Source organism: Populus trichocarpa, chromosome 19, assembly GCF_000002775.5.
Source record: "Populus trichocarpa isolate Nisqually-1 chromosome 19, P.trichocarpa_v4.1, whole genome shotgun sequence".
Classification (NCBI taxonomy): domain Eukaryota; kingdom Viridiplantae; phylum Streptophyta; class Magnoliopsida; order Malpighiales; family Salicaceae; genus Populus; species Populus trichocarpa.
Window position 1 is genome coordinate 11,152,194 of NC_037303.2, and position 23,325 is coordinate 11,175,518.

The 23,325-nt window shown below is 33.7% G+C and overlaps 2 protein-coding genes and 1 pseudogene across 2 annotated transcripts in view; all 3 read left to right on the forward strand.

Moving 5' to 3' along the window:
- The window catches only part of LOC7459255 (disease resistance-like protein DSC1), an 80,743-nt gene extending 80,012 nt beyond the window's left edge, over positions 1-731 (forward strand). The window contains exon 8 of the mRNA XM_052449753.1: positions 51-731. Coding sequence (XP_052305713.1) covers positions 51-623 — 573 coding nt within the window. The 3' untranslated portion in view covers positions 624-731. The remainder of the gene's footprint in view (positions 1-50) is intronic.
- Positions 1-21,171, forward strand: part of LOC18108430 (disease resistance-like protein DSC1) — a 56,760-nt gene extending 35,589 nt beyond the window's left edge. Inside the window, exons 2-9 of the mRNA XM_052449397.1 lie at positions 14,357-14,915; positions 15,308-16,394; positions 16,503-16,847; positions 16,945-18,405; positions 18,498-19,121; positions 19,203-19,829; positions 19,915-20,541; positions 20,623-21,171. Of these exons, the coding sequence (XP_052305357.1) occupies positions 14,437-14,915; positions 15,308-16,394; positions 16,503-16,847; positions 16,945-18,405; positions 18,498-19,121; positions 19,203-19,829; positions 19,915-20,541; positions 20,623-21,171 (5,799 nt within the window). The 5' untranslated portion in view covers positions 14,357-14,436. The remainder of the gene's footprint in view (positions 1-14,356; positions 14,916-15,307; positions 16,395-16,502; positions 16,848-16,944; positions 18,406-18,497; positions 19,122-19,202; positions 19,830-19,914; positions 20,542-20,622) is intronic.
- On the forward strand, positions 1,881-8,408 carry LOC7459254 (disease resistance-like protein DSC1; annotated as a pseudogene).
- Positions 21,172-23,325: the final 2,154 nt, after the last annotated feature.

Genomic DNA, 23,325 nt, shown 5'->3' on the forward strand with positions numbered 1-23,325 from the left:
TCTTTCCTTCGTCTCATTTTAAAAAGATGCTATTTTAATTGTGTTAACAGGAGCCCAATTTTTCAAAAAGGATACCTAGTTCTTGTCTCCCTGAAGATGTAACTCCGGAGTGGTTTAGCCATCAAAGCTGGGGATCTACAGTAACATGCCAGCTATCTTCACATTGGGCTAATAGCGAGTTCTTGGGTTTCTGTCTTTGCGCTGTCATTGCATTTTATTCTTTCGACTTTGAGTTGCAAGTTAAATGCACATATCACTTCCGCAATGAGCACGGTATTAGCCATGATCTCTATTGCTATCTCCATGATGAGTTTGAGGAGAGGCGCATCAACTCGGAAAACATAGTTATGAGATTTGATCCCTGTTTGGTTGCCAAAGAAAAAGATATGTTTAGTATATACAGTGAGGTCTCAATTGAATTCCAACTAGAAGATATGGACGGTAATCTCTTACCATTAGATCTTTGTCAAGTAGTTGAGTGTGGGGTCCGTCTACTGCATGCGAATGATGGATTGGAAGCAATGCACCAAGCCAAGAGAGAAAGGTTCTATGACCTTGACATGAGATGGGAGGATTATTTTGGCGTTGTTATTCGCGGGAGAAAAAAGAGAAGGCATAATTAATATGACACTTGGGTTTCACGGTAGAAATAATTTAATAATTATTTTGACAAGGATATAGTGGTGCGAATTGCTGCCAAGTCCAAGAAAATTTTAATGTGACAATTAGGTTTTTCTTTTATTTATTTTTATCAGTGATGGTGTTCATTTCATGTACCAATCTAAGATTAATGTATTCTTTTTTATTTCTAAAATCTTTTATTCTTAAGTAATTTTGAAATTTTAATTTTTTAAAAATATATAATCAATTTTAAGCAAATATTTCTGATAAAATGCTTTATTAGAAATAAATATTTTTTTATTTAAACATATAAAAATTTCAAACAAACAATAAAGGTTGCGAATGTAGTAAAAGTTGTTTTTTAAAATACTTTTTGTTTATAAGTGTATTGAAATAATTAAATTTTTTAAATAAATATTTCTAAGTTTAAACATATAAATATTTTAATATTTTAAGCAAATAGTTTAGGGTCTGTTTGCGAGTGTGGTAAAAATTATTTTTAAAAATATTTTTCGTTTAGAAATGTATTGAAATAATATATTTTTTTAAAAAATTATTTTTGATATCAGCATATCAAAACAATTTGAAAATAAAAAAATAATTTGAAAAAAATAGAAAAAATTAATTTTTTTCAAATTTTTAAAATACAAAATATTCTTAAAAAAAAAATTGAAGAGTTGGGGCAAGCCATCTAATTAGAAGTTTTTTTTAGCTCATCTTTAAATGGTTACATCTCATTTTTTTATTCTCATCTTGACTACATTCACAATCACATATGTGAGTTTTTAATAGTTAAAAAAAATATTCTTGGTTGCTTTTGAGATTTGAAAGAAACTTGGATACATTATGTTTATTATTTTGATTATTAATTATTATTTTAAGTTAATCTTTGATGCTTTAAATTAAAAAAAATTAATTAATAATATAATTTTATAATTATATTATTAAATTTGACTCTAATTATATTAAATTAAATAATTTGTTGAGATTTTAATAGTGTGAAAGTTTTAGTTAAGAGAGAGACCAATGAGGCAATGACACTTGACATTTTTTTTCAGATTTAAAAAAATATTTTTGAGTACATATATATTTTAACAAATGATAATATTTTTTTTGAATAATCTGAAAATAATAAGATATATTAAAAAAATTAGATTTTATACAAATTATTTAAAAAAAATTTAAAGGTATGTCTCCTTCGCCAGTAAACTACTTGACCAATAGTTAGGAATTGTCTTCCCTTTTAGCCCCAACATAGCCGTTCCAAATTTAATGCGTCCTTAGTGATATAAAAGTACGTGGCATTGACATTTCACTCCCCCAAGTCTTCTTTGCGTATCCATTTCCCATGGAAAAGATCATCTTGTGATGTTCTCGGTCTCTTGTTGGAAACAAGAATCAGTGTTGTTTTTCTTCTATGGTTTCTTGGCTGACTGAAACATCAAACAAGAAAGTTGCTGCCGGACCCCTCTTACTGTCTTTCCTGTATCTACTCTGTAAGTCCAAACTCGTTTCTTTTTTCCACTTTGTAGTATTCAAATTGATGCTACCGTTAGTTTTAAGGTTTGAGATTGGGTCTGTTTTGTTTGTTTCTTTATTTCAATTATCAACTCTCTCTGGGTTTCTTGATTGAGATTGCATGTTTATTTGATAAATTAAGCGTGCTGTAAAGCTCCAAGTCTCACGGTTTGCCTTTGAGTTTAGCTGAATGAAAGATTTATTTGCTGAGATTTAAGAAAAAAAGTTATTTTCTTATCAAATGATTGAGCGTAAGCCTACATTTGAGCATGGTTTCTAACTTTCTAGTCCATTAACAAACTGCAAGTATTCCCATTTTGTCGGCATTTTGGCGTGGAAGGATCTAGTGATTTTTTTGTGAAGAAATTTTTGAATCCTTGATATTTGTAAGGTGGGTTTCAGCGTTTAGTGTTTAAAGAGTTTAGTGATTTTTCCTTCTCTTAAAATTCTCGACTGTTGTTTAGTGTTATCTGCTGTGATTTATATCCTTAATTTTTCTTTACCAAGTGAAAAAGAGAGTATCTATGATCTTCTGATTTCAAGTGATTTTCTGCACAAGCTAGTGAATGTCGGATATGGCATCTTCTTCTACAACTGCTCAACAATGGAAGTATGATGTATTCCTCGGTTTTAGAGGCAAGGATACCCGTGACAATTTTACCAGCCATCTCTATGATGCCTTATGTCGTAAACAAATCAAGACTTTCATAGATAATGATCTTGAAAGGGGTGAAGAAATTGAACCTACACTGTTGAGAACAATTGAAGAGTGAAGAATTTCAGTAGTGATATTCTCAAAAAACTATGCATCTTCTCCGTGGTGTGTGGATGAACTGGTGAAGATACTAGAATGCAAGAGAACATGTGGGCAGATTGTTTTACCAGATTGTAGACCCATCTGATGTAGATGAACAGAGAGGGAGTTTTGGAAATGCATTTGCTGAGCTTGAAAGAAATTTTAAATGGAAGATGGACAAGGATTCAAGCTGGAGAGCTGACTTGACAAATGTGGCCAATATTTCTGGATGGGATTCACAAGTCACTAGGTAGCCTTCTCTCTATTCCATACCTTTTGCAGGTTTCACTTGAATACATGAATATAAGTATTATTTGTGCCATTTTTAGCATGCCCATTTCCTAATATAGCTAAAATTATGCATAATGTTAAAAGGCTGATTTCCAATGGGTATGGAACTAGCTAATGGTTGGAAAATAAATAAGAACAATAAAGTTCCCATACTTTGCACTTTTCAGAATTTGGAAAGGATGCAAGTTTCTTTATTTTTAGCTGCCCTGGAAATGATGGAGTTACCGTTCCACATTAAATTTCAAAACACTAATTAGATGAAGGGGCTAGATGTTTTTGGGCACGGTAATAGAATCTGCCGTTGTTCTTTACTAATAAAAGTTTTTTAAGAATCAACACTTGGCAATTATCGAATTACTAGCTTAGTACATTGTTTAGTTAGGTGAAGTAACTCGATCCTTTTTGAGGTAACACATCAATTATATCAGAATTAAGTATTTCTAGCATTATTCAGTATGCAAACCAAATTATACTTGCTCATCATGAAATGGTCATTTAGTATAGTCGCTTAAAAGGGGCAGTCCTTTGACATGTTCTTTAGCAATTTAATTAGTTTATGTTTTCCAGTTCAGGATAATAACTTTAAAAAGCATAAATTTATTTCACTTAAAGGTTATAATATCTCAGTTTGAGCTTTTAAAACTGATTCCCATGTTAATTTGAATCCACAGAAGGACTATTACTGTGATGGAACTTAATTGCCCAGTCTTGTGTCACCGCACTTCTTGTGGGTTTACTTGTGCAAAATTATAACTTTTAAATTGTATATGTTCCTAGGACTTCTAAATGAGCCTTAAAAATGCTATGCACTGGTGAATTTCAAGAAACATTATAAATTTAAGAAATTTGAGTTAGTTGCTACAAGCGTGATGATCACAAAAATTCCAAATGAACTCTTAACAAAAAAAATAAAAAATAAAAAGATACTGCATTATCTTCATTATTCTATTTACTTTTTTTTGGGATAACTTTTGTTTTACTAACGCTTGTTCCTTGTATTTGGTAGGCCTGAGTCCAAACTTGTAAGTGAAATTGTGCAATTCATTTTGAAAAAATTGAACCACACATCATTAGGTGACTCTAAGGGCCTAGATGGGATAGATTCACGCATTGAATGACTCAAAACACTTTTATGCATTAGATCATCTGAAGCTTGCATAATCGGAATATAGGGCATGGGTGGTATAGGTAAGACAACCATTGCTGAAGCTGTTTTCAACAGTATTTCAAGTCAATATGAAAGCTGCTGTTTTATTACCAATGTAAGAGAGAAATCGGAAGAATGTGGTGGCTTGATTCGCTTGCGAGAGGAATTCCTTTCCAGAGTATTAGAGCAGGAAAATCTACGTATTGACACTCCACGCATGGGATCCACTTTAATCAAGGAAAGGATCCGGCACAAAAAAGTTTTTACTGTTCTAGATGATGTGAGTGATGTAGAACAAGTGGAATGTTTAATTGAAAGGCATGATATGTTTGGTCCAGGAAGTAGAATTCTTGTAACGTCCAGAGATAGACAAGTGCTTAAGAATGTGGCTGATGAAATATATGAGGTTGAGGAATTAAATTGCAGTGAAGCTCGTCAACTCTTCAGTCTGTCTGTCTTCAAAGGTAACCACATTCCAAAAGATTATAAGGGCCTATCAATCAGGGCAGTAAATTATGCTAAAGGAAACCCATTGGCTCTTAAAGTTTTGGGTTCCTTTCTATTTGACCAAAGGAAAGAGGACTGGGAAAATGCATTGAATAAACTTGAAAGAAATCCTCAGCTGAAAATTTATAATATGTTGAAAGTAAGTTTTGATGCACTTGGTGATGAAGAGAAGAACATATTTCTTGATATTGCGTGTTTCTTTAAAGGGAAGCAAATTGATTACGTGAAGAGAATACTGGATGGTTGTGGTTTCTCAACAAATATTGGAGTTTTTTTTCTTGCTGAAAGGTGCCTCATTACTATTTCAAATGGAAAGCTTGAAATGCATGATCTGTTGCAAGAAATGGCTTTTGAAATTGTCCGACAAGAATCCATTAAAGAACTGGGAAAACGTAGTAGGTTATGGAGTCCTAGGGATGTCAATCAAGTTTTGACAAAAAATCTGGTGAGTGTCATGTATGCGAATGCTTAATTTCTTTCTTTTCTTGTTTCTTTTTCGAGATTTGGTCTATGAAGTTTGAAAGTATTCACATATGACCATGGATTTGTGTTACTTATCATGCTTTATTTTTTTCCTTGCTGTGATCTTTAGGGAACTGAAAAGGTTGAAGGGATATTCTTTGACACCTCTAAAATAAAAGAAATCAAGTTAAGCTCTAAAGCTTTTGCGCGGATGTATAATCTTAGATTGCTCAAAATTTATAATTCTGAAGTTGGAAAGAACTGTAAAGTGTACCTTCCTCATGGTCTCAAATCACTTTCTGATGAGTTGAGGTATCTCCACTGGGATGGATACCCTCTGAAATCTTTGCCATCCAATTTTCATCCAGAGAACCTTGTTGAACTTAACCTGTCACACAGCAAGGTTCGAGAACTTTGGAAGGGGGACCAGGTATGGTTTAGTCAGTACACATGTAATCTTTCTCCTCTTTCAAATGAATTTTAAAATGTACAGATACTAATTTTTTTTTGTTATCAATGCTCTGATGGTGCAGAATCTTGTGAATTTAACAGAGGTCAACCTTAGTAATTGTGAGCATCTAACTGCAATTCCAGACCTATCAAAGGCTAAAAATCTTGAGAGATTGAATCTTCAATTTTGTACAACTCTGAAAGTGGTTCCCTCATCTATTCAATTTCTAGAGAAGCTTGTTGATTTGGATCTGAGAAGCTGCACAAGCATTTTGAGTCTTCCAAGAATATTAAATCGAAATATCTCAAGGCTCTTAACCTCCCTGGCTGCTCAAATCTCAAGATGTACCCAGAGACTACAGAGCATGTGATGTATTTAAATTTCAATGAGACTGCAATCAAAGAACTTCCCCAATCTATTGGACATCGAAGTAGACTCGTTGCTTTGAATTTGAGGGAATTTAAACAACTTGGGAATCTTCCAAACAGTATTTGTTTGTTGAAGTCTATTGTTATTGTTGATGTCTCTGGCTGCTCAAATGTCACCAAGTTTCCGAACATACCAGGGAATACAAGGTATTTATACTTGAGTGGAACTGCAGTAGAAGAATTTCCATCTTCTGTTGGTCATCTCTGGAGAATCTCTTTGGATCTGTCCAACTGTGGAAGGCTCAAGAATCTTCCAAGTACCATTTATGAGCTGGCATATCTTGAGAAACTTAATCTCTCTGGCTGCTCCAGTATCACAGAGTTTCCAAATATTTCGTGGAATATAAAAGAGCTGTATCTGGATGGGACAACAATAGAAGAAATCATCGTCAATCGGGTGTTTTTACAAACTTGTTGAATTGCATCTACGAAACTGTACAAAATTTGATATTCTTCCTGGGAGTATCTGCAAGTTGAAATCTCTGCAAAAGCTCAACCTCTCAGGTTGCTCTCAATTTCAGAGATTCCCGGGAATTTTGGAGACAATGGAATCTTTGAGATATCTTTACTTGGACAGAACAGGCATAAGAAAATTATCCTCACCAATTAGAAATCTAAAGGGGCTTTGTTGCTTAGCATTGGGAAATTGTAAATATTTGGAAGGAAAATATCTTGGTGACTTGCGATTGCTTGAGCAGGATGTGGATTTAAAATATTTGCGCAAGCTAAACCTAAGTGGTTGCGGAATACTAGAAGTGCCTAAAAGTCTTGGCTGCTTAACCTCACTGGAAGCATTGGATCTGAGTGGAAACAACTTTGTTAGACTGCCTACAAATATCAGTGAACTCTATGAGCTGCAATATCTTGGCTTACGCTATTGCAGGAGGCTTGGGTCATTACAAAAACTTCCACCACGGCTTGCAAAACTAGATGCTCACAGCTGCACATCACTGAGAACAGTCCCAAGCTCATCAGCTATAGTTGATGGAAACATTTTTTGAATTCATCTTTACTAATTGTCTCATGATGGGTGAGACTGCACACCACAATATCATGGCATACGCTCTCTTGAAAATTCAGCTATATGCCAAAAGACTTTACAGTGAGGTCTCTCTCTCTCTCTCTCTCTCTCTCTCTCTCTCACGCGCACACACACACACGTTCAATCCCGTATTATAATCTCTTCTCTCGTGTTTTAATGGATGTAGAGTTGAGCATGTTTTTCATGATGCAGATTTCATCAGTAGCTGCTGGGGTATCTAGTTTTTGCTTCCCAGGATGTAAAGTTCCAGCGTGGTTTGTGCAGCAGAATTCAGCAGTTCTGTGACAATTCAGCTGCCTTCACATTGCCCTAGTAGTGAGTTATTGGGTTTCATGCTGTGCACTGTTGTTGCATTTGAACCATCTTGTGATGACTCTGGTGGATTCCAAGTCAAATGTACTTACCATTTCAAGAATGACCATGCCGATCCCTGCGTTCTCCATTGCTACTTTGCCAGTTGCTATGGCTCATTGCAAAAACAATCTATCCGGTCAGATCACCTTTTTTTGGATATGATCCTTGTTTGAATGCTACAAAAGATTTTTGGTATGGTAAATTCAGTGAAGTCTCAGTTGAATTCTCCGTGGAAGATCTGGACAACAACCCCTTGCATTATTGTCATGTGAGAAAGTGTGGGGTCCGCCAACTATACACCCAAGCAGAGAACGATTGCGATTTTATCTTGCCATACTGTAAGGTATTTGCAGCAACTCCAACGGAATTTAGACAGCTTGTACAACAATTCACTAATGCTGGTGGGCGGAAAAACCTAGAGATGCCGTGATAACAAGCGTGACAATGAGGCGAAACCCGGTGGAAGTGACTTCAAGAATGGTGCAGAATCTACCACAAATGACTTGAAGGTTTACAGTCGGAGACCTAAAAGGTTCAAAGAAATCAAATGAAATTGTTTCATTTGGCCAAAAGAATTATATGGAAAGTATTCCAACAAAAGCTTTCTCTAGTTAGAGTTACTCAGTTTCTTTCTACAGTGATGATGAAATTCTTTGGCTTTTATCTTGACTTTCTGGCAATCTCTATCACCTGGAGTTTAGTTGTTAATAATTCATTTGTTGTCTTTCTGTCTATACTTTCTTCCTTATAACTGATCGTTTCTCTATTTTATTTACAACTTGTCATCAGAACTCATGAGTCTATATTGTTTAAGATTGTCTTAAATTCTCTTAGAAACTAGTTTAGATTCTTATAATAATATTACAATGTTTCCTGTAGAGCATATTTAGCACAAAAAAAAAAAGCATTGCTGGTGGGCTAACGTATCAATACAATTTTTTTGGCTCATAAAACAATATTATATTTATTTTCTTTCAGGACAACTTAGTCTTGAGCAAATATCTATCAATTATGCCCTATAGCATCCCAATCAAGCTATAGTGTTTACAAGATTTTCACATAAAAAATAAATATTTATGTGTAAAACAAATAAGAGCAGATATTGTGTATTATTATATAGAAAAAATAAGCTGAAATTAATTATGAATAGTATAATCGACCAAGAAGTTTATGATTGACTATAGATAAGGAAGATAAGACAATGATTGATTAGATGGAAATGATTGACCACAATAAATTTAGATAGTTTGTACAACAAATTCTGTCAGTATTTGTACTATCATTCCATTGGTAATTAATTTACCGATGAGATCACATATGAAAATGTTCCGTCGGTGAATTTTTTGTCAGTAATTTTTTATCTGTCGATAAGTCCGTTGGTAATAAAAAAATATTATTATCGATAGATTTACTGATGGAAAAAGCGCATTGAAAAAAAAATTTACCCGCTTCATTTCGTCGGTATTTCCCTCGAGGACCTTGTCATATAACCAACAAAAATACTGTATGCAATTTCATTGGTGATTATTTAAAAATATTTTTTTAAAAAATCTATTTAACAAAACTAGAAAAATAATTAAATAATTAAAATCTATTTAAAAATCCTATAAATAAATCAACTAAAAATTAATCTCACATGAAAAAAAAATCCCTATAACAACATTCATACAATTATTAAGAACATAATTTTTTTAAAACAAAATTTAATGAAAAAAACATAAAAAAAAAAGAAAAAAAATCTTATCTTAATGTAGTTGCGAGTGGAGCTGAGAGAGAAAAAAAATTCATAAAGCATGTTAATAAAAAAAACTGAGAAAAGAAAAGAAGAGAAGAGGAGAAGACATACTTGAGCGTGGAGGAGAAGAGAAGGAGTTAAGGAGAGAAGAGAAGAGAAAAGATGAGAAAGAAAGGAATATTGATGTTCGTCTGTTGTGAAATGAGATATTTTAGTCTTTTTATTAGGGCATTTTACCAAAGGTTTTACCACCACATAATTAAATATAAATATTTTTAACCATTTTATCGGTGAATCCGTCTGTAATATTTAATTTAAATTTTCAATTTAATAAAAAAATTTCAGAAACCACCAAATATTACTTACGATTTTTCAATCCGTCAGTGATTTTATCTGTAATATTTAATCTAAATATTCAATTTAATAAAAAAAACTTTTCAAAAATCCCCCAAAGAACACCAATGATGTTTCAATCTGTCGGTGATTTTTTCTGTAAAGAACAATAATTAACAGTGCAATTAAGAAGTGAATATTTCTGTTGGTAATTGATATGATAAACAGTGTCAACATATGTGAACAAAACAAATAATCTTTTATTGAGCTAATTTTGTGACTAAAAAATATATATTTCTTTCAAGGAGATTAGAGTAACTTGCAATTGTCGCAATCATCGCTAGGTATTTTTATCAAGATTTGTCTAGAATGAAACCAATGGGTCAACTGGTTGATTTTGGTTCTTATTTGTTCGGATTATTATATTTAGTGAGTTATTTTTTTTTAAGACTATATTTACTTTAATTATGGGAATAGATTAGTGCAGGTGAGACATTCCAGTTATATAAATCAAGGTATGGCCTTGAGGCACATGTTAGTCACAAATACACATCGGCTAGTTTATGTTTAAAAGGCACAACTACATATATCCTGTAACCAGGTCTCCAACCAGCTAATCACATTCCAAGTTTCCAACTTTTTTCACTCTTTTTTTCCCCGGTTAATCTCAGGAGGTGTTTGTAAGTGTGATAGATATTATTTTTTAAAATATTTTTTTTATTGTAAATCCATTAAAATAATATTTTTTTTTAAATAATATCTTTTCAAAATATGGTTCTTTTCTTCTAGATTTGTTTTCTTTCATAAATGGTGGTGGGACAAAACAAATAATCTTTTTAAGTTTCAAGATCGGTATCCTTACAATCTGTTTGATTTTATGAGACTATTACCTATCTCCATTCAAGATTAAATTCTTAATTTATAAGAAAAAATTAAAAATAGTGATAGAATTATAACAAGCTATTAATTACCTTAAATATTAACGAGAAATAACATGACATTCCTATTATTTCAAAACAAAGAAATCCCTCATTTCCTTTGTATCAAAGTTAAGTTTGTGTTTTGTTATTCATTCTTGATGTTTATGGTAAATGAACTTACAACAAGCCATTAACATTAGTGAAGAGTAACACATCGAAGCACTTATATAAACTCTTTTTTCCTCAAAAAAACACTTTTTGATGGTTTTTATAGTTGCTTTCACCTTCTCATGATTGATTTGGGCTGAGAGCACCATCAGGAATCTGCTGGATAATGCAATCTTTTTTGGAATTGTATTTTTTATTGTATTGATTGAATATGAATGATATAATTTATAGGATACAAACCTATATCAAAACAAGAAACTAAATATATAAGGAAATCTGGAAACTAATTACGGGAATTAATTTTTTTAATTCAAGGAATAAATATAGAATCTTACACCTATACAATCCCTGATTAGACGAGATAAAATCTCAACACAAGAATCTACTGGATAATGCAATCTTTCTTGGAATTCAAATTTAAGGGTCGTTTACTTTTTAATTTCCAGGGCAATTTCTACATAAATCATCACTCTAAAGGTAATTATTTTTTTTTGGCAAGAATGGAGTTAAGACAACAAGGGTATAGAAGAATGGGAGAACTTCATCAAATTTCATTTTTCTCCCTCGCTAAACCACCGGTTTGTTGCTACAAGCTTAATGGATTTTGTTTATCACAAGGATTTTTTTTTTTTTGGTAATGACAGGGATTGAACATTTAAATATGAAAATTATTAAATTTGTAAAAGACAAGGTCATTGCCTAATGGGTTGAGTCCAAAAGGCAACAAAATTGTTTAGTCCAAAAGAAAATAATATTATATTTCATTTTTCTCCCTCGCAAAATCATCGGTTTATTAAATTTGTAAAAGACAAAGTCATTGCCTAATGGGTTGAATCCAAAAGGGAAAAAATGCAAGTTTGGTGCTGTTATATAAGGTCATTTTTAAAAATATATTTTACTTAAAAATATTTTTAATTTTTAATTTTTTTATATTATCACATTAATTGGAACGAGGAGAAGGAGAAGGGATAGGGAGAGAAGGAGAGGAGATGCTCTTGATAAGGGTTAGAATATTAGTCTGCGGTCGTTTTGAATTGTGTTATTGTACAAAAATGCCCTTTGAATGTTTCCATTTTACTTTATTGCCACTTTGCAATGGATATGAGGTGGTTGCAACTAATTATGTTTATTATGTTTCGAGGTCAAATTAATGAACATCAAATATAAGTGCCAGTGGGCACCTAGTTGTGGATCTCAAATGATAAGTTTATTTAAAAAAATTAATACGACTTTACCATCAACATCAAATATAAGTGCAAGTGGGCACCTAGTTTATATAAAATACATAAGCATCGGGGCAGAGCTAGGATTATTTGTTTGGGGGCTAAAATTAATATAACAAAATATAATATTTATTTTAATGTATTGTACATGAGTTGTAAAAAAAAACCTGCATAATTTAATTTTATTCAAATAACTTACTATAAAAATATAATGACCTTTATATAAGGTAAAAGGTTCGAAGCAATATCAAATTGAGTCAAAGCAATGAAGTTAATTTCATCTTCATAATATATCCATCACTTTAATGTTGTTGGTCTTTATACCTATCAAATATAAACATACAAAGTATATAAAAAACATTAGTTAAAGCGAAGCATTATTTATGTTTGATAAACTTTGAAATAAAACAAAAAAGAATAAAGAATGATTCTTACATATTTATTTTAATTATACTCGTCGTTCTTTCATATAATAGAAATTATCGATTATCATATCAATTATGAATCTTTCAGCAATTTCTTTTTCTACATAGACAATCAAATAATTTGCAAGAAAATCATCCTCCATTCGATTGCGAAGTCTTATTTTAACAATTTTCATCGCTGAAAAAGCTCGTTCAGTAGTTGCTGTTGAAACAGTAAGAGTAAAAAAAAGTCGAATCAACCTATCAACTAGTCTAATGAGACTGAAATCGACGAGGATGTTTTTTTACCAGTCAGCAGATATTCGACATCAAAGGTTGATATGGCCCCAGGTTAATGTATGCCCTTTAAATTTCATCTTGTTGATTAACTGGGTATTCCCAAATTTGAGGACGATTGCTTGGATCTCTAATTAAATGAGCAATGTCGATCATAGTAAGAGGTTGCTCACTAATCAACTCAGGTTCTTTGTAAACTGAAGCGCATTGGGGCTGCTCAACTATAACTTTAACATTACACATTGGAGTTGGTTCACTAGACAGTGAGTTATCAATATTTTTTTTTCAAAAAAAGAAACAATTCTTCTTATTTTATTCATGGTTCAGTCTAAAATCAAAACATATATCGTGAGAAAAAATTGATAATTTTGGTGGATTTGCTAAAAACAAAACATAAAAAATCCAAGTATAATCAAAACAAACCAATAAAATATATCTAATTAATTAGAAAAAAATCACTATAACAAGAATTCAAAAAACAATTGGTAAAACTAGCAGATCTGAGAAAAAATGAAGCAAAGATGGTAGAATTATAAAAAAAATCTCATCAAATTATTTACAAACATCTTAAAACAAAACAAAAATAGATTTTAAATTTAAGTTACCTTGTTTTGTTTGATGAAAGATAAATTAATTGGTGGCTCTGCTTCAATCTTTCCGCAGAAAATTTTTTCTTGCGATTTGTATTTTTATTTCTGTTTTTGACCGGTTGCAAGATTAGGGCTGTGCAAAATAATTCAAAAAAAATAAAAAAAAAGTCACACTTAATTACTGTAAGAAGGCCCACCTCTTTAAAATAAAAAACCTTCTCCACACTTAATTATCCAATAATAAAAAAATAAATTAAAATGTCTTGCAAGTGGGGGCTCGGGCCCTACTTGCCCCCCTTTACTTCCGCCTCTGTAAGCATCCAGGTATTTAAGAGAGGTTAATTGATGTTCATTAAGACCCTGTTTGTTTTTGCGTTTCAAAAGCGTTTAAAGAAAATAAATTTTTTTTATTTTTTTCTTTGCTTCAAATTAATATTTTTTTGGTGTTTTTATATCATTTTGATGCGCTGATATCAAAAATAATTTTAAAAAAATAAAAAAATATATTATTTTGATACATTTCTAAATAAAAAATACTTTGAAAAGCAACTACAACCACACTCTCAAATAGACTTTTAACTCAGGAAAGGGAAAATTGTAATTATTGCTTATTTAAATTTAACAGATTCATCGGCCATGACAGGTTACCGTTGCCATTGACAAGTTCATTGGCCAACATTTTTTCTTCTTCGTCTTGTTTGCTGATGCAAAACACAGGTCAACTGTTCTTATGATCTGTTGGTAAGTCTTTCTGGATCATGCGTCTTCTTTATTTAAGATTATATATACGAGTTTGATAAGTTTGTTTCATGAACATATTAATTCTTCCATCTGTAATTCGTTTTGCTCACCTAGTTACTGTTCTTTCAATGAAAGTATAGCAAGCTAGCATTGGTAGCAAGTGACAGTGATCAAATTAAGATAGTTCATATCAAATTAAGCTAGTATATATCCATCGTTAAGAGTTTGAGGAATTTTCTGATAAATATATGTTGTGTGGATTCTTGTACTATTAGACTTCAATTTCTCTTAACGAATGTTCAGCTGTTGAAGTGGGTGCTCTTTGTATGTCTTTAGGAGAAAAAGGAGAGCAGTTATTGATTTCGATTCTTAGTGATTGAGGAAGACACGATCTTGTAACTGTCTGATATGGCATCTTCATCTGCTGTTGCTCATAAATGGAAGTATGATGTGTTCCTTAGTTTTAGAGGCAAGGATACGCGCAATAATTTTACCAGCCATCTCTATGATGCTTTGTGTCGTAAGAAAATCAAGACCTTCATTGATGATAGGCTTGAAAGAGGAGGAGAAATTACCCCTGCCCTTCTAAAAACGATTGAAGAATCTAGAATTTCTGTAGTAATATTCTCCAAGAACTATGCATCTTCTCCGTGGTGTGTGGATGAACTGGTGAAAATACTTGAATGCAAAGAGACTTATGGGCAGATTGTTTTACCGGTCTTCTATCATGTGAACCCATCTGATGTTGATGAACAGACTGGGAGTTTTGGAAATGCATTTGCCGAGCTTGAAAAAAATTTCAAGGGGAAGATGGACAAGGTGCCAAGGTGGAGGGCTGACTTGACAAATGCAGCCAGTATATCTGGATGGGATTCACAGGTTACTAGGTAACTATAGATTCTCATCTTCAACCTTTTTTTCTGGAATTATAGCAATTAAAATTTATTTATAACAATTAAGATTTCTTGTGCATATTATAGTTTTTTTCTCTCCTGTAAATCAATTGTGCTTCTAATTAGTTCATAGTACTTGTTGCTTCAAAAGGCACAAGTCTGTTCTGTTTTTTTGTGGAAAACTAACTTCCATCAACAGCCAATGGACTTCCACCTTAATGGAAACCTCACCTTTGACAACATTTTCTTATAATAAAAAAAAAATCACTGGAGCAAATTATCTGGAAGATGCTTACATTCACCATTTTCTTAATTTGCTTACATTACTTACATTTTTTTCTTAAAGATACAATTTGAGTTAAGGATGCTTCTTTCATTTTTTGCAGTCCGGAGTCCAAACTAGTAACAGATGTTGTGCAAACTATCTGGAAAAGGTTAAATCGTGCATCCCCAAGCAAATTAAGAGGTCTGGTTGGAGCAGATTCACGCATTGAGCAAATCAACAAATTACTATCTATTGTGCCATCTGATGTCCGCACAATAGGAATTTGGGGCATGGGTGGTATAGGCAAGACAACCATCGCTGGAGCTTTCTACGATAGCTTCTCAAGTCAATATGAAGGCCACCACTTTCTTCCGAACATAAGGCAGGAATCAGAAAAGGGTCGATTAAATGATCTACGAGATGAACTTCTTTCTAAACTACTGGAGGAAGAAAATCTTCGTGTTGGCACACCACATATACCTACTTTCATCAGGGATAGACTCTGCCAAAAGAAAGTTCTCCTTGTTTTGGATGATGTGAATGATGTACGACAATTCCAGCATTTAAATGAAGTGCCTTTGATTGGTGCAGGAAGTGTTGTTGTTGTAACATCAAGAGACAAGCAAGTACTTAAGAATGTAGTTGATGAAATATACGAGGTTGGGGAATTAAACTCCCACGAAGCTCTTCAACTCTTTAGCTTGAATGCTTTTAAGGGAAACCACCCCCCAAAAGCTTATATGGAGTTGTCAATCACGGCAATAAATTATGCCAAAGGGAACCCATTAGCTCTTCGAGTTTTGGGTTCCTTCTTATTCAACAGAGAAAGACATTTTTGGGAATCTCAATTAAATGAGATCGAAAGCTTTCCCGAGCTGAACATTTGTGACTTGCTGAGAATAGGTTTTGATGCACTACGTGATAATAACACGAAGAGTATATTTCTCGACATTGCATGTTTCTTTAGAGGGCATCGAGTTGATTTTGTAAAGCGGATACTAGATGGCTGCGGTTTCAAAACAGATATTGGATTTAGTGTTCTCATTGACAGGTGTCTCATTAAAATTTCAGATGACAAGGTTGAAATGCATGATCTTTTGCAAGAAATGGCCCATGAAGTTGTTCGAAAAGAATCTGCTTACGAGCTACGAAAACAAAGCAGATTATGGAATCCAAAAGATGCATATCAAGTGTTGACCAATAATCTGGTAAGATTCATATGCCCGAAAGTTTTCCCTTTCCTATGCAATGCACTATGGTTGTACTAGTAAGTTTAAAATCTTACTTAAACTTTGCTTCTCCTTTACTGGTTTCAGGGAACTGGAAAAGTTGAAGGGATATTCTTGGATGTTTCAAAAATAAGAACTGAAAAAGTTGAAGGGATGTTCTTGGATGTTTCAGAAATAAGAGAAATAGAGTTGAGTTCTACAGCCTTCGCAAGGATGTATAATCTTAGACTGCTAAAAATTTATAATTCTGCAGCTGGAGATAAATGCACAGTGCACCTTCCTAGTGGCCTCGAGTCTCTTTCTCATGAGTTGAGGTATCTCCATTGGGATGGATACCCTTTGACATCTTTGCCTTGCAATTTTCGTCCACAGAACCTTGTTGAACTTAACCTATCATCTAGCAAGGTCAAGCAACTGTGGAGAGGAGACCAGGTATTCTAAAATAACTCTATGCATGTATAGTTCTTTCTTTGAAATTTAGAGTGGTATGCATGTGTAATTTCTTTCTGTTGATTTCATTTTGCTTCAGAATCTCGGCAATTTAAAAGATGTCAACCTCAGCAATTGTGAGCACATAACTTTCCTGCCAGACCTTTCAAAGGCCAGAAACCTTGAGAGATTGAATCTTCAATTCTGTAAAAGTTTGGTTAAGTTTCCTTCATCTATTCAACATCTAGACAAGCTTGTTGATTTAGATTTGAGAGGCTGCAAAAGACTAATCAATCTTCCCAGTAGAATTAATTCAAGTTGTCTGGAGACTCTGAACCTTTCTGGTTGTGCAAATCTCAAGAAGTGCCCAGAGACTGCAGGGAAATTGACATATTTAAATTTAAATGAGACTGCTGTTGAAGAGCTTCCCCAATCAATTGGGGAACTCAGTGGACTTGTTACGTTGAATTTGAAGAACTGCAAGCTCGTGTTGAATCTTCCAGAAAACATATATTTGTTGAAATCTCTTCTAATCGTCGACATCTCTGGCTGCTCATCTATCAGCAGGTTTCCTGACTTTTCATGGAATATTAGATACTTGTACTTGAATGGAACTGCAATAGAAGAACTGCCATCTTCAATTGGTGGTCTAAGGGAACTCATTTATTTAGATCTAGTTGGCTGCAACAGGCTAAAGAATCTGCCGAGTGCGGTTTCTAAGTTGGGATGCCTTGAAAAACTTGATCTTTCCGGTTGCTCTAGTATCACGGAGTTTCCAAAGGTTTCAAGAAATATAAGGGAGCTGTATTTAGATGGGACAGCAATAAGAGAGATTCCCTCTTCAATTGAATGTTTGTGTGAGCTTAATGAATTGCACCTGCGAAACTGCAAACAATTTGAGATTCTTCCAAGCAGCATCTGTAAGTTGAAAAAGCTGCGAAGGCTTAATCTCTCAGGTTGCCTCCAATTTAGGGATTTTCCGGAAGTTTTGGAGCCGATGGTATGTTTGAGATATCTCTATTTAGAACAGACACGCATAACAAAGTTGCCTTCACCGATTGGAAATCTGAAGGGACTTGCCTGTTTGGAAGTGGGAAACTGCAAATATCTAGAAGACATCCATTGTTTTGTTGGCTTGCAATTATCTAAAAGACATCGCGTGGATCTAGATTGTTTGCGTAAGCTAAATCTAGATGGTTGCAGTCTATCGGAAGTGCCGGACAGTCTTGGTCTTTTATCGTCACTGGAAGTGTTAGATCTAAGTGGAAACAATTTGAGGACTATACCTATAAGCATCAATAAACTCTTTGAGTTGCAATATCTAGGATTAAGGAATTGCAAGAGACTTCAATCATTACCGGAGCTTCCACCACGGCTATCAAAGTTGGATGTAGACAATTGCCAGAGTTTGAATTATCTAGTATCAAGGTCATCAACTGTAGTGGAGGGGAACATTTTTGAATTCATTTTCACTAATTGCTTGAGGTTGCCTGTGGTCAATCAAATCTTGGAGTACTCATTATTGAAATTTCAACTTTATACCAAAAGGTTATACCATCAGGTCTGTTTATCAAACCTCCGATTTACATCTTTTTTTTTTCTCTATTTGCCGCCTTTCATTTTTAAAAGATGCTATTTGAATTGTGTTAACAGCTGCCCGATGTTCCAGAAGGGGCATGTAGTTTCTGCCTCCCTGGAGATGTGACTCCGGAGTGGTTTAGCCATCAAAGTTGGGGATCTATAGCAACATTCCAGCTATCTTCACATTGGGTTAATAGTGAGTTCTTGGGTTTCTCTCTTTGCGCTGTCATTGCATTCCGTTCTATTAGCCATAGTTTGCAAGTTAAATGCACCTATCACTTTCGTAATGAGCACGGTGATAGCCATGATCGCTATTGCTATCTCTATGGTTGGTATGATGAGAAGCGCATGGACTCAGCACACATATTTGTGGGATTTGATCCCTGTTTGATGGCCAAAAAAGATTATATGTTTAGTGAATACAGTGAGGTCTCAGTTGAATTCCAACTAGAAGATATAAACGGAAATATCTTACCATTAGATCTTTGTCAAGTACACGAGTGTGGGGTCCGTCTACTGTATGAAGATGAGAAACATCGCTTTGATTTGATCATGCCAGGCTACTATCGTTTTTATCCTCTGGATCGTGATGGATTGGAAGCAATGTTCCAAGCCAAGAGAGCCAGGTTCCAAGGCATAAGATGGGAGGATTACTCTGTCATGTGTAGGACCTATGAATTCTTGGTGGACCATCAGGTCTGTTTCTCAAATCTCTGATATACTTTTTTCTTTCCTTCATCTCATTTTAAAAAGATGCTATTTGAATTGTGTTAACAGGAGGAGCTCGATGTTCCAGCATGGGCATGTAGTTTCTGCCTCCCTGGAGATGTGACTCCGGAGTGGTTTAGCCATCAAAGTTGGGGATCTACAGTAACATTCCTGTTATCTTCACATTGGGCTAATAGCAAGTTCTTGGGTTTCTCTCTTTGTGTTGTCATTGCATTCCGTTCTGTCAGCCATAGTTTGCAAGTTAAATGCACGTATCACTTCCGCAATAAGCACGGTGATAGCCATGATCTCTATTGCTATCTCCATGGTTGGTATGATGAGAAGCGCATCCACTCAGCACACATATTCATAGGATTTGATCCCTGTTTGGTTGCCAAAGAAGATTATATGTTTAGTGAATACAGTGAGGTCTCAATTGAATTCCAAGTGGAAGATATGAACGGAAATCTTTTACCAATAGATCTTTGTCAAGTACACGAGTGTGGGGTCCGAGTACTGTATGAAGATGAGAAACATCGCTTTGATTTGATCATGTCAGGCTACTTTCGGATTTATCCTCTGGATCGTGATGGATTGGAAGCAATGTTCCAAGCTAAGAGAGCAAGGTTCCAAGGCATGAGATGGGAGGATTATTCTGTCATGCGTAGGACCTATGAATTCTTGGCGGACCATCAGGTCTGTTTCTCAAACCCCTCATATATATACTTTTTTCTTTCCTTCGTCTCATTTTAAAAAGATACTATTTGAATTGTGTTTACAGGAGGAGCCCGATGTTCCAACAGGGGCATGTAGTTTCTGCCTCCCTGGAGATGTGACTCCGGAGTGGTTTAGCCATCAAAGTTGGGGATCTACAGTAACATTTCAGATATCTTCACATTGGGCTAATAGCAAGTTCTTGGGTTTCTCTCTTTGTGCTGTCATTGCATTCTGTTTTGTCAGCCATAGGTTGCAAGTTAAATGCACATATCGCTTCCGCAATAAGCACGGTGATAGCCATGATCTCTATTGCTATCTCCATGGTTGGTATGATGAGAAGCGCATCGACTCAGCACACATATTCGTGGGATTTGATCCATGTTTGGTTTCCAAGGAAGATTATATGTTTAGTGAATACAATGAGGTCTCAGTTGAATTCCAACCGGAAGATATGAACGGAAATCTCTTGCCATTAGAGCTTTGTCAAGTACATGAGTGTGGGGTCCGTGTATTGTATGAAGGTGAGAAACATCGCTTTGATTTGATCATACCGGGCTACTTTCGTTTTTATCCTCTGGATCGTAATGGATTGGAAGCAATGTTCCAAGCCAAGAGAGCAAGGTTCCAAGGCATGAGATGGGAGGATTATTCTGTCATGTGTAGGACCTATAAATTCTTGGCGGACTGTCAGGTCTGTTTCTCAGACCTCTGATATACTTTTTTCTTTCCTTCATCTCATTTTAAAAAGATGTTATTTGAATTGTGTTGACAGGAGGAGCCTGATGTTCTAGCAAGGGCATGTAGTTTCTGCCTCCCTGGAGATGTGACTCCGGAGTGGTTTAGCCATCAAAGTTGGGGATCTACAGTAACATTCCAGATATCTTCAGATTGGGCTAACAGCGAGTTCTTGGGTTTCTCTCTTTGTGCTGTCATTGCATTCTGTTCTGTTAGCCATAGATTGCAAGTTAAATGCGCGTATCACTTCCGCAATAAGCACGGTGATAGCCATGATCTCTATTGCTATCTCCATGGTTGGTATGATGAAAGGCGCATCGACTCGAATCATATATTTGTGGGATTTGATCCCTGTTTGGTTGCCAAAGAAAAGAATATGTTTAGTAAATACAGTGAGGTCTCAATTAAATTCTACCTGGTAGATATGAACGACAATCTCTTACCATTAGATTGTTGTCAAGTGGTTGAGTGTGGGGTCCGTGTACTGCATGCCCACGATGGATTGGAAGCAATGTTCCAAGCCAAGATAGCAAGGATGCTAGACATGAGACGGGAGGATTATTTTGGCTATTGTATATTATGGTAGACATGATTTGCTTTGTTTTGGGTTCCTAGCTAGATATGAGATGGGAGGATTATTTTGGCTATTGTTTTTCCCCGGAGAAAAAGTGAAGGCCTAATTAATATGAATGGTACTTGGGTTTCACGGTAGAAATAATTTAATAATTATTTTGACAAGGATATAGTGGTGCGAATTGCTGTCGAGTCCAAGAAAATTTTAAGATGAGAATTGGGTTATTCTTTTATTTATTTTTATCAGCGACGGTGTTCATTTCATGTACCAATCTAAGATTAATGTATTCTTCTTTCCCTTTTGCATAATTTGACAAAATTCAAACTTTAATATATTATTGTTGTTGTTACTACAATTAGTTAAAATTTAGTGAATTGACAAAGGTTAATTAAGTCATTTGCTAATGAAATATACCTTCTTTTCTCATATTATTTTTTTGCATCCTATGTACTTAATATTTTTTAAAAAATTAAATAATAAATTCAAAAAGATATGAAATTAATAAAATAAGATTATGTTATTTATAGATTTAAAATTATAGAGATTAAATAATTATATTTTAATATGACAACTATCAAGAAAGAATGAACTGTCATCATGTGCCAACTCATATAACAGAAGATTTCAACTAATGACAGCTGATATGCCAAGATTACTGCAAGCGTTTTTGTATATAAATCAGATTGTGCTTGTTATGTTTTATGGTATCAGAGCAGAGCCGATCTCTAACAAATATCTTTCCTAATCCTCGACCATGTCTTCTTCCGCATCCTCTGACCCAATCATCACCATTAATGCCGCTATTACCAAGATTCACGAAGAACTCTTGCACTGTTTACCTGTTAGTGCTATTATTGGACTGATCTTTTGGCGGGAAATGTTCTTTATGTTAGATAATGAAAGCAACCTTTGGAGCTTACCTCTGGATTTAAAAGTAGAGAAAAAGAAATAGAAGAACAAAGAGATTTTCTTAATTGCTTACCTCTGAAAGCAAACGAAAGCTAACATAATCTTTATCTCTGATGCTTAAACTAGGCTTTTGAAGTTTCAATGCCTCGCTGAGACAATCCCAAGATTGGTAAAGAGATTTTCTCCTTTTCTCTTAATTTTGAGTTTGAATCTTGAAGTTATCATCAACAAGATTAATCACTCTTTTAAATACACGGTGTAAAGAGAATGTATTTTTAAGATCATAGTAAATGATATGTTCTCTTCATAGAAACATAAACTGTTTGGAACATATTTGTTTTTTGTATTTTAAAAATGTTTTTGAAAAAATTATTTATTTTTTATTTTTTTAGTATTTTTAGATCGTTTTGATATACTAATGTAGATTGTTGAGAATTGGATCTTATAATTGTTTTTTTCTATGAGATTATTTCAGTCCCCCAACATAGTTTGTGGATTTGATATGCTAACTCGGGCTGTTTTTTTTAGTTTCTTTTAAATTTTTTACTTCAAATACACCATTAAGCATTGAGTTATGGAATTGACCTTCATGATTTGTTTTTGACAAATAATTTTTTTTGTCCATATCATCATGATCATTTTAAAAAAAACACTTATTTATTATTATTATTTTTTATCATATAATTAAATAAAATTAATTTATTGGACTACATGACTTTAGCCATGTATTTTTTATAATTCTTTAAAACAAGCTGACAACACTCAATTATTTTTTTATGTTGAAAAAAATTCAGAATTCAACCCACCCACAAGCCACATCTAGTACAATACTAACAAACAACAGTGACAAGTATATTAATAAAGAACAACAAGGATACCCATGAATTATCAACTAATGTAGATTGAAGAATGCTTTAACATTATAGCTACAACCATAAAATATTATTCTAATAGTGTTTTATGTTTTTTTTTCTTTTCGCTTTTCGTTTTTTTTTTTTACTTTTTTTTTTAATTTTAATTTCACCGTTTAAGAACCTAATTTTTTTTCAAGTTTTATTTTTTAATATTAAATTGTTTCAGAAATTATGGTTCGTATTTTTTTTTATACTGGATTATATACTAGTCTCATGAATTTAATTTTTTTCTCAATTTCAACCTTTAATATTATATTTATTGGGAGCTGGATTTTATAATTTTTTAAAAATATATTAAAATAATATTTTTAATTTAATAAATTTTATTTTTAATATTATAACA